At 36.6% G+C, this 14261-nt stretch overlaps 1 protein-coding gene across 4 annotated transcripts in view; it reads left to right on the top strand.

Annotated features, from left to right (window-relative positions):
- Positions 1 to 14032, top strand: part of Mau2 (Mau2 sister chromatid cohesion factor) — a 29260-nt gene extending 15228 nt beyond the window's left edge. For 3 of the 4 annotated variants that reach the window (XM_045747785.2, XM_045747787.2, XM_045747788.2), the window contains 4 exons: positions 3709 to 3759; positions 5912 to 6117; positions 6460 to 6662; positions 7452 to 14032. In XM_045747785.2, the coding sequence (XP_045603741.1) occupies positions 3709 to 3759; positions 5912 to 6117; positions 6460 to 6662; positions 7452 to 7624 (633 nt within the window). In that variant the 3' untranslated portion in view covers positions 7625 to 14032. The remainder of the gene's footprint in view (positions 1 to 3708; positions 3760 to 5911; positions 6118 to 6459; positions 6663 to 7451) is intronic. The other variant, XM_045747786.2, reaches the window with a different exon arrangement.
- Positions 14033 to 14261: the final 229 nt, after the last annotated feature.

The raw sequence follows: 14261 nt of genomic DNA, 5'->3' as shown, positions 1-14261 counted from the left end.
AAAAAGGTGCTTTTCATATTGACTTGTAGCTTGTTTCTGAGCTATCACATTTGGCTGCTCCCTAAAGTAAGACTCTAAAATGGAAACCACAAACTCAGAAATAGGATGACTCGCCTGTGTTGCAGTGCCTGAGGGATGCCAAACGGCGATGAACTAAAGGGGGGAAGACACCCCCAGCTAGCATGAAAGCATTGAGATGTGAAAGACTCACTACAGGCAGCTCCAGAGAAACAGTTCACCTGGAAAAGAACCTGTCTAAAGTGAAACAATGGAAGCCCAGGGTAGGAATCTTGAGACATCATTCCAACACAAGTGAATCGTTCTGCAGATGCCTTGTGGCTGAAGCTCCAAACATGACATTTTTTATAAAAAAGTTATGTAAGTAGCAAACTCTTAACACATTACTTAAAACATAGACCTTAAGCTAACTCTCACTTTCATACCATACACATAAGTTGGGAAATGCATACCTAACCAAGAAAGTTTTGACCTGTGGGAGTCAAGATAAAAAGTCTATCTGAGGTTTTTATCTTGACTTTTTATCCTTAAAAGAATAAAGAGTCAAGATTTTATCCTTTATCTTTATCTTAAAAACAGTGAAAGAATGCTTCCAGGAGAATCTGTGGAAAAAATACCAGATTCAAATTGTGCCAGAAGACCTATCCAATTATTAAGCAAATTCTAATGGAGCATAAGAAGTGCAATGAAGTAAAGCTTCATTAAGATAGAATAGTTTAAGTCAAGTCAAAACTAAAAAGATAGGATCAAAGCAGCAATGTCAAAAGGTGCAGCACCTAGAAACTCAGGCATGAACAGTTGGAGACAACCATCTTAAAGCAATAAACTACTGAAGCAAGTGCCAAGTGCTGCTTACTGATGTGTGTTGGGTACTTAGATCTCTTAGAAGAAAATCTTTTTCCACCTGAATAACATAGAGATACATCAAAACTTACTCACACAACTCCACACCTGATTAGGACAGAGCCTGGAATGTTTCAAATAGGAGCATTTTTTCCAGAACATTGCAAGAGCAAAAGAGGAAAAGGAACAGCTGAGATTGATCACTTGGCAAGAACCCTAGAAAAATAATGGAAATCTACAAACATTAAATACAGTACAGTAAGTTTACCTGTGGCAATAAAATTACTCCAGAATGATGAGACTAACTGGGTATATGAGAGACCTAAAGAGGTTAAACATGCAACCACCATGAAGGTGTAACCAGCACCCAGCCATCAATCATGACGAACCCAGCAGCTGGCAGGCAACTGGGAGGAACATTGGTTTGCCTATGGATAAACCACAGACAAGCAGTAACCTGAGGGTAAAAGACAACATTGGACTCTCACCAAAAATGCTAAGAACAGCTTGCAGCAAAAATAACCCATACAGCTATGAGACTCCAGGAAGCATTGCAAAGCAAAATGACAATCCCTTGAACTTCCCCAACACGAAAACAAATGCACTGACGAATGGAATGGACCAATAAATCGTTCATGTGCAAGTATAATCCCCTCAGAGCATCCTAATCTCAAACAAAGCAATGACCGATGAAAACTGGTAGCATTAAAAGAGATGTCTGCCCAATTATAAAATACTGTACTGTATAAGAATTTGACCACAGAGACAATAGATGGCCCCAGAAAGCATATGCTGTAATATACTGTATAGTATGTATGTCTACCAAGATGAAAAGACAGGTGTTAAAATAACCACTGACTCAAACTACCCACAGAAAGCAAAATGAGGGTTCACGTAAGAAAGGGAAAAAAGAGCCCAAAATTTCAGACATAAATAAGGATAAACCACTGTAAAGGCTTTTTGACAACCTTGACCACTAAAAATGACTTTTCAGCAACCTGAACAGAGGAGTGCAGTGGATAAAATTCTTCTACATATGTCATTGACAAAATATCTAACATGAAATGCAAAACAAAAGTTTACAATCTTGAAACCCCAAACCTTGACCAAGGAAAGAACACCAGTAAACCAGTGCCCTAGCAGTCTGAACACTGGGAGGTCAACTTTGATCTGGTCTCAACAGAGGCCACCTACTGGAAAGATGAAAAGTGTGAAAATTGCTGTCATAGTAGGCATACATCAGTCATAGGAGACTATGGAGTTTTGCTCTGGTTGTCAGTTTGGAGTGGCCTCTCCAGGGTGCAAAGCCATGGTAGGTTTATATGGAGGAAAAGCTGTCACCCAAGCAGCAGGTCTTCCCCCTCTCCACGGCGCCGAAAGTCTCCAATGGAAAGGCAAATCTCAATATGATTGGTTCCAGCACCGTCACAGAAACTGTAGAATGAGGTTGAAGGCAACAACGAACTGCCCTAGGGGCTCCAGTTCCGGAGTTAATATCGAAGGTGGTAAAAAAAGGGGTCAGGGGCTACAAACTGCTGCCATAAACCACAGTAACAGGGAACACTTGAACAAGCAAACTCAGATGTATTGTCTCTATTGCACAAGTAGAAAAAGTTCCAAGATTCACCTGGGAAGGGTAGCAGGGAGATAATGTGCTAGAAAAAAAGAAGACAGACTGAACCCAAGGAAGAAAATTATGGATATAATAATACATAAAGTACAAACAGTCTCCAGTAATCACAAGACAAGACAAAGCCAAGAAATCATTGCAGGTACTAGTAGCATGCCCTGAAACTACAACCTAAGTTTGTATGGAAACCAGCTTATTATTACGCTGTAATATTGGTCAACATAAAGAAGTGTTAATTTAATATTTTAATTATAACTCAGGGTTATGCAGCGTGCACATTACAAAGAGTCTTGTGATAAATTACTCTACTGTCTAGTCATTCCTCTCTGTACATCATTTGGTTTAATTGAGTACATACCTTGTATAGTATTAATTAGTTTCAGGCATACACCATGACTATACATTAATTACAATTATAATTAATTGCCTAATAATAATTTGTCAAATATATTTTAAATATGCAGTATTTTAATATATTTTAAATACACAGTATTTTAATATAGCTCAAATATATTTCAAATAATATACCTGTAATTATTAATATTATAACAGTTAATTATAATTAATGTATAGTCCTGGTGTATGCATGAGACTTTAATACTATACAAGATACAGTACTCAATTAAGCCAAATGTTGCATGGCAAAGAATGACCAGACAGTAGAATAATTTCTATATTAGAATTACTTTGCAGATGGAATATGTTTGTTAGAGAGCTTTAAAAACTTAAATGATACTGTCCTTGTAATACATGAACCCCATGAGGCATAGTTAAAGAACCTCAGCTGCCACATAGAAAAGCCTATTAAGTGCTATCCTCCACAATAGCATCTACAATGACCTTACAACAACCGGTGAGACCGATACCAATGTCACCTTGCCTGATTGCATGATCCTATTCAATAGACAGTGTATGGAAACTTTATGTTACTACTGTACTATAACTAATTACCGAGAAAGGCACAAGTAACTTGACTCATAATTATGTTGTGAGTTATAAATTCACAGTTTATGGCTTCACCTGTAGTACATAATTACCACGAACTGTTACTGTTCGTTGTAGTACAGTAGGCACTTTAGATGCAAATGCCAATATTTAAAAATTACTGGTTCCAAATTTCTAGTGTTTATAGTAGTACCACGTGACATTACTCAACTCGCCTGTGTCATTTACTTTGTATGCCTCATAACGAAACTTCCCGTTTTTTCCCTATACAGGCGGCGCACAACTTGCGCGATATTGGATTATGCGGATTTGGAGTTACGCGGGTAAGAAATTTTATGCCAAGTTTCGAAGTGCGAATTTTTACTTTACATTGGTTGAGCACGAATTAACATGAATTAATACAGATAATCCCAAGCATTCTGGAATTCGTTGTGTGCTGTATTTGTGGCTGGAAAGTAAAGGGAGTATTATACAGCACTATATATGACTGTTGAAATAGTTACTTTATTGATTAAGAACGTACAAAAGTGGACTCTCATAGGTCTTTGGAACCTAACCTTAGTTATCTCACATACTCTACCTTCAAGTTTCGTATGTATAATTTTTTGGGAGAGCCCTCTCAGTAGTTTCCCAAGCTGGATTTTGGTCCTGGGTTCTGATAGGCAAGGATTGGACTTAGAGGCCTGGTGCATCATAATAAGGCATGGCTTCACCAGCACTTAGCTCAACGATATACTGAGAGCCACCAGAAAAGAGCATTTCATTACATACAATACGGTACTGTACTTGATTTTGCAGAAATGTGACCCCAACATGAATCGATGGCCATCTACTCTAATCTTATGGTCATCCCTGTTCCTGGCCTGTTTCAGATTATAAATATAAATTTGTAACAGGACAGCAATTTTGATTGGGAAGTTGCAAATCATCCTGTAGATCCCTCACTAGTGACATGGACTTATGTGGTTAGTTTGTCTGTGCCTAAAATTAGTGTGGGTAGAAAAGAATTTATCTTGCAACTTGATCATGGTTTAATTGTTTATCACTTTAGATTCATCATATACTTAGTACTGTACTACAGTTGTTAGAGATTAATAAGCGCACTAGCAATAGTTCATGTAGGTCTTTTGCACCAAACAGAGCGGAGCTATCTTGCGATATTTTTTTCACTGTGTTGATTATTAGTTTTATATTGGCCGACCCCTCACAGTGTTCAAGAGAGAACTTGATAAACACCTCCAAAGGATACCTGATCAACTAGGCTGTGACTCATACAGGCTGCAAGCAGCCGCGTCCAACAGCCTGGTTGACCAGTCCAGCAATGAGGAGTCCTGGCTGAGGACTGGGCCGCAGAGACGCTAAGTCCCGGCATCATCGTAAGGTATCCGCAAGGTATATTCCTTCGTATTAAGAAATATTCCCACAGTTACATATGGTCGTTTGGAAACTGATTAATCATGTACAGTATGTGATAAAACATCAAGGTTTTTAGAAATCAGACATGCAGAACTGACAACGTCTTCACTTTATTTGTCTAGGGCCCGTTGCCCTTCCGTTTGCGTGATTACTTGGTGCATTATTTGATTAATTATATTTTGTGACCATTTTAAATGTGATATTGAAAGATGTATTAGTTTATATATTTAATACATACAGAAATCACAATATCATTATACATCAAATGAACATCCCGTGTATAGGTTCGAATCCTCATCACGGCCCTTGTGGATTTGTTTATACTGTATATTTAAGTTAATTTTATGTGGAGACTACATAATTGATTTTATTATTGTTATTAGAAGACGATGGAAGGGTGACAACAATGTTTTTGGGTAAGCCCTGTGCAGGTATTTTTCTGTCTTCTCTTTTAGTTCTTTATTAATATTAATTTCTCCTATCAATTTATATCAATTTTGTTATGTCTGACTTCTGTTCAGTGTTGTATCAGGAACATTTTAATATCCCCAGCGTCATTTTGTGTTGTGAGAAACATTCAAGGAGTAAAATCATACCTTGATATCTCATATGATACTGATTTGTCCAAGCCAAAATGGTGGATTTGTTTTGTACCTTGCATTTTTATTGGGAGATTTTCCACACAGCAGATCTTGCCTTAGGGAGCAGCCAAATGTGATAGCTCAGAAAAAATTAATCTAGTTTGGCAAATTTAGATTGAGGGATCTGTGCATGGTTTTAAAAGTTGAGGAAGTACATGGTTTGTATTCATTGTTCATTGATTTTATTAATTCAGGGTTGTGTTGATAAGTGACCTGAACTCTAGGGTTTAGCATATTTACATAACTCCTGTCCTTTTTCTTTGATAGAAGGATGACACCCAGATTGCTTCTATACTTGAAGTCCCAAAAACTCAATAATAATGGCTTAAAAGTATTTGGATACATAATACTCCAAACAAAAGGTACACATTGTAAACCAATGTTAGGATGCAACTTCTCATTACTATATGTTTTGCAGACCTCAAAAAACCGAGATCTCTGGATATTTGCAAATCTTAATCTCGCTGTGGTGTACTTGAGATGTCAACGTGAAAGGGACTTCGTTGCCATCATGGACAGAATAAACCCAGATACACTCCCAACGCAATCTCAAAGTCTGCGAGCAGCATCATTTTATGTTCAGGGTCTCCATGCGTTCTTCACCAGTCGACACAATGATGGCAAGTAAGTATGCATAAATTAGTTCATATAAACTATCTGTTGATAAATATAAAAATAAAATACAACTTTTATGGAGAAATTTTTATTTTATTGTATGAGAATATTAACTATCAAAATATAAGTGGCAGTTTTTTAATCCATATACAGTACTGAATAGTACAGTATTTATCCTAATTTTTACATAAAGCTTCTAGGCCCTTCAAGACTTTTTCACTCATCCTCCTGATATTTCTAGTCATAAGCAGTAAGGCAGTTGGTCACAGTATTTTTTCTAACTTGTTGATGATGTAAGGATATAGTCCATAATTATGTACTTCTACTATAATAGATCCATTAAAATTTCAGACGGTTCTTGCGGGAGTCTTTAAAAATGGCTAATGCTGAGGACCTGAACCGCCTGACATCATGCTCCTTGGTACTCCTCGGACATATCTTCCTTGCCCTTGGGAATCCTCGGGAAGCACACAACATGGTCACACCAGCTATGCAGTTGGCTTCCAAGATTCCAGATCTCCATTTACAGCTATGGTCATCTGCTATCCTAAAAGGTTCATGATACAATCTATTGCTCTTGTATTGGATTTAAAAGTGATTTAATATGATAGGGTTGATTTATAAATTGCATTAACCTATGAAATTTGAATTAATAAAAATTGTTAAATAGAAAAGCTAAAGATATTTGTTTAAAATTATAATTATTAAAAACCATATTTTCTCCTTTCACTGGGTGTGTAAGCACTCACCCCAAGAGGATAGTAATGGACATGTTCAAGTCCCACATTTTCAACATTAGTGCTTCACTCCTGTCACGTGTCACACTGCCATAGACAATGAAATTGATATTAGCCATAACATGGGTGGAGAGTGTTGCCATAATGAAAACTTATAATATGAACACGGTACCTGCTCAAGTTGGAATAGTTATAGATACACTTTTTGGGGGGCTTTATATATGAAGAATCAATAAAAATCTGTAATAAGATTTTTGCTGTAGGTTCATTAGTTTTGTATGTAAAAATATTAGTGTCATTTTCATATAAAATATTATAGTTTTATACCCTATTATTATTTTTTGGAGCATTACTACCAAAATTTAAATTTTGACCCCATTTGGGGTAATTTACTGCCACTCCCCGACTGGCCTAGGGGGTACCTTGATCAGCTTAACCAACTTCCTGTTCCCGACAATGGGAAACCATTCCTGAATCAGCTCTTTAAACCCCTAACATCCTTTTCCTTTATGTAGATCTTTAATAATATAATTTTTCTCTCATCCACAATTTTAAAGCCTATACAGTCAAAGTATCATCTCCAAATATGCCTTATCTCTCCTACAGATTTGTACCGCCAGTTTGGTGACGTTTCCCATGAGCAAGAGAGCAGTCAGAATCATTACAATTTCTCTCAGACACTACTTACTGATCACATGACTGCATCACAACTGCCAGAGCATCAGCTTATCATGTGGACAGAGGGTCCTTTCCCCCTGCCTGGGAATGAGAAGATGTGAAAACTTATTATAAAGTTCTCAGAATGTCTGGTTCTTCTTTTATTGATTGTACTATTATTATATATGCGTGTGCATGTAATTTGTTTTTTAAGAAACTTGGGATAGCTTGCAGTTTGAAAGCATCTAATTTATTTGCAGCATTTTAACCACTAGCTAAATATATCAGAATTGAATTTCTAAAAGATGCTAAGTATATAGAATATTTATCAAGGTAGAGGCTGTCTGACAAAATTTTAACAAAAGTCTACATCAAACATTAATGAGAAAACTATTAGCAAAGACATTCTGCATTAATGACAAATGGTAAAATGTTAAAATAAGAAATGCATTAATTGAGATACATGAAGCCTACATAATTTTTTGTAAACCTTGTTTCAAGTGAAATGCATTCGTGCGAATAGTTATAAAAGTTAAGTACAGCTGTGCAAATACCAGTACACTACTGAAATTTTAACGCAATTGAAGGTTCGTGAAAATTCTTATTGTTATCATATTCTCATAACCACAGTAGAGCATATACTATACTCTATTGCATTTTCATGACATATGCATAATATGCCTAGATAGTTTTGTTTAGATAGACATTCATATGATGTAAGCAGTAATAATTGTGTGCATCTGTTGTATATAGTGCATTATCATCATTCTTTTATCAATTTAAATGTTAATAATTTGCTTTACCTCATTATGACAAATTTGATTCTCATAGATTTTTAAGATTCTTATATGTAAATTTAAATTTGTACAGTATATAAATTATTTGTACTACAGTAGTATTTTATACATGTTCACAAAAAAAAATTCCATAATAAGAGTGCATAATTTTTTTATTTAAGCTTATTAGATTATGAGATCCAAAAAGCCAAGCTAATTTCCTCTTCTCTTTTATATTCTGTACTTCATTTTATTTGCTCCCTTACCCCATCTATCCTATTGCCTCTTCGGTCATTTGGACATGTGTGGTTCTACTCAGCCTTCTGTCACCTTGCTTTGATTAACCCAAGTTGTGTCAGGAGAGGGAGTGGCTGCCAGTACATTGGAATATTTTGTAAACTAACTGGCACTTAAAAACCTGTACACCTTTCCTTGATCTTGGCAGCTTAATCTGCATTTATTAATTTGAGCTTTGAAACTTTGCACCCCATGGTTATTATTGTTACAACATCACAGTGCTTTGAAGCTCATAAACTGTTTAATAAAGCCTAACAAAGTCACCATAGTTGAGGAAAGATGTGATGGTTTTGTAAGTGAGTACATGAGTACGTCATGAATCCTGGCACTGATCAGGTGTTGGCATATCAGAATTATTAATTACCCCATGAAGGTCATGGTATTAGTTACATGGCTTTGAATCTTGGGTATTAATATGTTTGTACTTTTAGTAACACAGGTGTAAATTATACCGGTAGGCACCAAAAAACCAACAAAAAAAAGTTTTAGATCAATATTTTAGTTTTAATGTAGAGTATTCAAATACTTTTGGTGCTACTGTTGTCCTAAGTGCTGTGTTCTCAATTCATGTATTGATTGTACTGTATACATAGCTGTAAGGCAGATATATTACACTTGTGCAGCAGTTAAGCAAATTTAATTAGATTGTTGCGTGCAGTATTGTAATTTTAACCATGAAGTTTCATCAGTATAGTAATTTAACCTGGGTTATCCTTTAATTGCCATTTCAGTTGAAGCCGTGTTTTTCCAACTTATGTTTGTGTGTAATTGCACTTAATGTGTCATCACAAGTTTGAAAGTCAGCCTGTGGTATTTAAATGTTTGGTAAAACATCTTAATTTCTTTAGTTTTTGTGATATACTGTATATAAGAATTTAACTTAATTCTATTAAAAATTTTAATTGAAACAAAAACTTTTATTTTAAATTTTATCAATATATTCAAGTATATTGTAATTCAGTTATAGAGAATATACAACTGTACAAACTGGCTGCTAAATGATTAAATTTTTTTTTATAATATTACACAGCATTTGAATATTGGATGTGTTTATGTTGCAGCACATATTTTGATCTCATGTAAAAAAACAAATCCATTGCAAAATTTAATTGCTTGTATACTTTAGTACTAATTTTGTGAGCATTTGTACTCATGTATTTCCTGTTCATAGCATAGGAGAAATCTGTGAGAGACATCATATTGAATAAGTCATTTTCTGGGGGAGCCCCCTTGTGGCTTCCTGAAGCTATCTTGCTGAGATTGCTTCATACTAAAAAGTTACATCATTTGCAAAAGTTCTGTTTGGTCTAGCGGGGCCCATTACTGGTACCTGGCCGTCCCCCCTCACAGGGAGCGAGTGACAGTTCCAGCTATCCCACCAGGAAAGCATCGAGAAAATCGGCAAAGCTTTACTGACAACTGGAGGGTTCACAGAAAATCAGCATTGAATTTAATGAAACGCCATTTTGTGGGTGAGACACAGAGGCTCCCTGACATCCTTCCCTCCTGTTAGCATTTTTTTTCGCGTTTTTTTATATTCAGCCTCTGAACTAGGGTTGGGTAGATGGCACAGGAGGTCTGGGGCTCCTCCTCCCCTTCCCCCTCCCACGGAGGGTGGGAGCTGTGCAGACAACAGCGCGGTGGCTGTGATGACGTCATGCTTGTTTTCTGATTGGGGAGTTCTTCCTGCTCGTTCGGCTTTTGGTTTGCAATTTTTAACTAGCTGTAGTTTGTTTTGGGATTCTACCTTTCTGGGTGCCTGACCTGGTAGATGGCAGCATAAACTGCTTCCAACTACCTGGGCATGTCTATAGGCCATTGCTCCTTGTGCCTCTCTGAGGGGAGCCAGAGCTAAGAACTCCATCGATTGACTGTTGCCACGGTCTAATATATACACATTAGCCCCAGTATAGCTCCGGGGAGCCTCCGGGTCTCGCCCATAAAATTGTTTCATTACATTCAACGCTTTTTTCTTTTCTTTTTTTTCAAATTGGTGATATATCATTAGGCTAAAACTGCATTCAGTTATGTGTTTTTAGAATTATGAAACCAATTTCAATTTTATTAAAGGAAACTAGACCTTGGTGAATGTATGTTATTGTGATAAAAACTTTTTATGTACATTGGTTTAATGTTACAGTACTTTATTTTTCTGACAATTACCCCACTTATAAATATAAATTGTTTGCTTCTGATAACTCCTGGCCCATCCCCTCTTATTTTCCCATAAGATACCAATTATGTTTTTGTAATTTGTATTTATTATAAATCTTTCATATGTTTTCACTTCTTTTGCAGCAAAATATTGTCATAACAATTTCTGTCTGCTATTTTTATGGAGACAGAACAAACTCATCCACGAGATTAAGAAAGTACTGAAGAATTTTTTATATTATTTCTCCATGTTTATTTGTGCAAACAATTGATGGCTGTATCTTTTCTATGATGGTTGTAGAAGTTCACAGAATTTATAATTAAATGTTGCTTCTAAGTCTCTAAACTTACTCAAATGTTTTGTATTGATTTCCTATAGAAAAACCATAAATGATGATTATAATACCAATGAACATAAACCTGTTTTCAACATCCATAATTATTAGCAGGAATTATTGTTACAGATGGAATTATTGTTATCTGAGGGCATGGGGCAGCAACAGTTTTAACTCTGGCCTCTAACAAAACTTTCACAGAGTTACCATGTAGTAGAGTACAAAATAGTACTTTGTTAGTTCCAATTACTTCTCAATACTATTTAATCATAATACAATGCTTTTTAATTTACTATTTATATACTGTTGTCATACTAATTCTCTTGAGAGCTGTTGTATCTCACTTTGGTATGACACCTGTGCTCCATAAAGGATTCGGATAACTTCTTCCTGTCATAAATTTACTCTTGCATTTCATATATTTTTGCATTTATAATAAGTTTATTTTTTATATCATGTTAAAACTTCATTGTAGTTTTTGAGCTGAAGATCATGGATTATAATGGAACTAATTAAACTACTATTATTATGCTTTACAGAGTTATTAATACAGTACAGCATATTCTTGGTGATTTGATTTGCTGGTTCCTTTGATTTCCATAAATGTACAAACTACTACTCTACCCTTTGATGTTATGCCAAAATTGTTTGTCTTTATAATACTACATTTGAGAAATGTTGCTTGTCATGTAAGGGTTACCATAGTTTGCTTTTACTTTTGGCCATTAAAATGTGTTCAGGATTTCTTTTTGAGTGTATAGTTCATTATTTATAAGGTATCTTTGTCGTGTTCATTACTTATAAGTTATGAGCTTCGTGTAAAATTCCTCTAATTTTAAGAGTGAAAATCTCTATCTCTGTAGTCTTTTTCAGTGCCCAGATATTTGGTGATCTGTTATATTTAGGTGACATCTTATTTTGAACAATGAAAATGAATATGGCTGATCTAGTCACAGTATAGCGCATTTTTTCACCTGTTTATGTTCAAATTCTCATCCAGTGTGCCACATTCATTACATGTATGTATCTAATGCTACTTCATTTAAAAAAATTTGAGGTCCCATCAGTGGCTCCCTGAGCTTAACTCTGTTACCACCGAATCTTAACCCAATACACCAGGCCTTTGAGACCCTTACCCTACCAGGAGCCAGGACAAGAACCTGGCTCCTGAGGAGAGCAGGGGATCAGAGATCAACCACAAAACTGGGAAAAATCCACCAGAAACGATTAGTTGTTAAAAAACAACAACTACATGAAGAAAAATTTGCACCCCTGGGCAAACAAGCTAAATGATCATGCCCTGTTTGTAATGCACATGATCACCACAAGGTAGCAGCCCAGGTCCATTACTCCTATGCCTGGTGTTATCAGCTCAACACCATTGGCCTCTGCAGGACCTACTCGCCAGCTTCTCGCATACACTGCTGAGTGTTATTGCCCTTCTCTGGAACATCAGTTCTGTTGGAGGCCATTGTTTTGTTTGCTTTCAATTACACTTCACAGTGGTTTATATACCACACCCACTGTTTGCCTAAGCATTACATTTCACTCCAATTGTGGCCAGGGTTACCACCTGTGGGGGGTTGACTTGCATTTCTCTTTCCCTACTCTATCAGAAATACTTGCTTTGAGGGCTACATCCTCTATGAGTTGACCTCGTGTCTCTCCACTTCTAGGCAGTGCATGCGATTTAATCTCCCATCAGGAGCCTATTGATGGGAAAAAGACAAAGTTTTATTCAAATAATATACTGTAACTCGCCAAACCATGCAAAATGAGTTTTGCCACATTATAAGACTAGACTATCATGCTGGCCCTGTTCATGTGGGTGTTAGGGGCCTTGTACTTTGGCCGAGGATGCACTTGTGCCACATTCATGACTTTTCGTGATTCATGGCTGCTTATGCCTTCCCTCGCTGAATGTTCAAGGTCGGGGTTTGGTATTTACCCTGTGCCCAAATGCTTTCACTGCACCTGGCATGCCTGCTGTCTTTCAGTGTAATAGTTTGGTTAGCTGGATTCCCTCACCCCAGTGGTGTTTATTGTCTACTATTTGTTTTCAGCTTTGTTGTTATTGCTTATGGTATTGTTTGTAGCTTTCTAAGTTACGCTTTGGGGTTTTTAGGCTCCAAGACAATTTCCACGGCCTCAGTCATGCAGTCTTCTGGGTCCAGGGGTACTTTTCACCAGCAGATGTGTGTTGGACTTCAATTTTGAGCTGAGCAGTTGCTTTGTGGGCCAGATTTCTGATGTTGCTGTAACAGCTTGTCTACAGTGGGTGGTGCAGATCCTGATTTCTGTTGGGCTGCTCTGGTGCTTTCTATGACGGCCTCCTCTGTTGCGGCACCATTATGAGTAAGCTCAGAGAGTCACTGAGGGGTTCCTTTCAGAAATCAGGTACAGTATTGAATGTATTGAGTTCCCATCTGCTTCCCTTCTTCCCTGTGGGGGTTTTAAGGTTTTACAATGAAGGCTCAATAGTGTTGGGGCAGGATGGCAATCTGAGGTGACCTTTGCTACTATTTGGCAGTGGCAAGACACATCTTTGTCAGGTTATTTACTTTATGGTAGTATTCATTTGCCTTGTTTACCTAGGAGTGTATATTCCTTCAACCAGTTGCTTGTTTTGTGTACCTATGTTTTCTTGTAGGTTCCCAGTTTTGTGTTTGATCTCTGAACCCCTCATCTCATTGAGTGAGCCAGAGTCTGGTGCTGGCTCCCAGTAAACTAGAAGGCTTTCAGAGGCCTGTTGTGTTGGGGGGTACCAGAGTTGATCTTGAGAAACCACTTGGGACTCACCAGAAAAAGTCTTTTCCTTACAATGAATGCTTAATTTGTTTTAATGCAATTTAATTTTACTAAATAATATTACCTTTAAGGATGAAATTATTTTAAAATGATTATTAAAGTTGTATGGAGATATTTTTTTAGACAATAAACTCACTTTTGAAGCCACTAAATTAACAAATTATTTTCCTTTTTATAAGTAAATAATATACAAACTAAGAAAAGCAACCATATTAAAAGCAAAAAATTTGGATAAAAATGTTAACAGGCAGGTTAAATGAATGGATGACAATAGACTTATTAAGACAGTAAATTTGAGGGTATGGCAAGGAAAGAAGGGCTGGAATGGAAAGAAAAGACAATAGATTGGTAGACAGTGTGTGAGGAAGTGGATCAAGAGTGAAGAGTGC

Source organism: Procambarus clarkii, chromosome 24 (assembly GCF_040958095.1).
Source record: "Procambarus clarkii isolate CNS0578487 chromosome 24, FALCON_Pclarkii_2.0, whole genome shotgun sequence".
NCBI lineage: Eukaryota > Metazoa > Arthropoda > Malacostraca > Decapoda > Cambaridae > Procambarus > Procambarus clarkii.
Note: the sequence above shows the minus strand (reverse complement) of the source record. Positions and strands in the feature narration are given on the sequence as shown.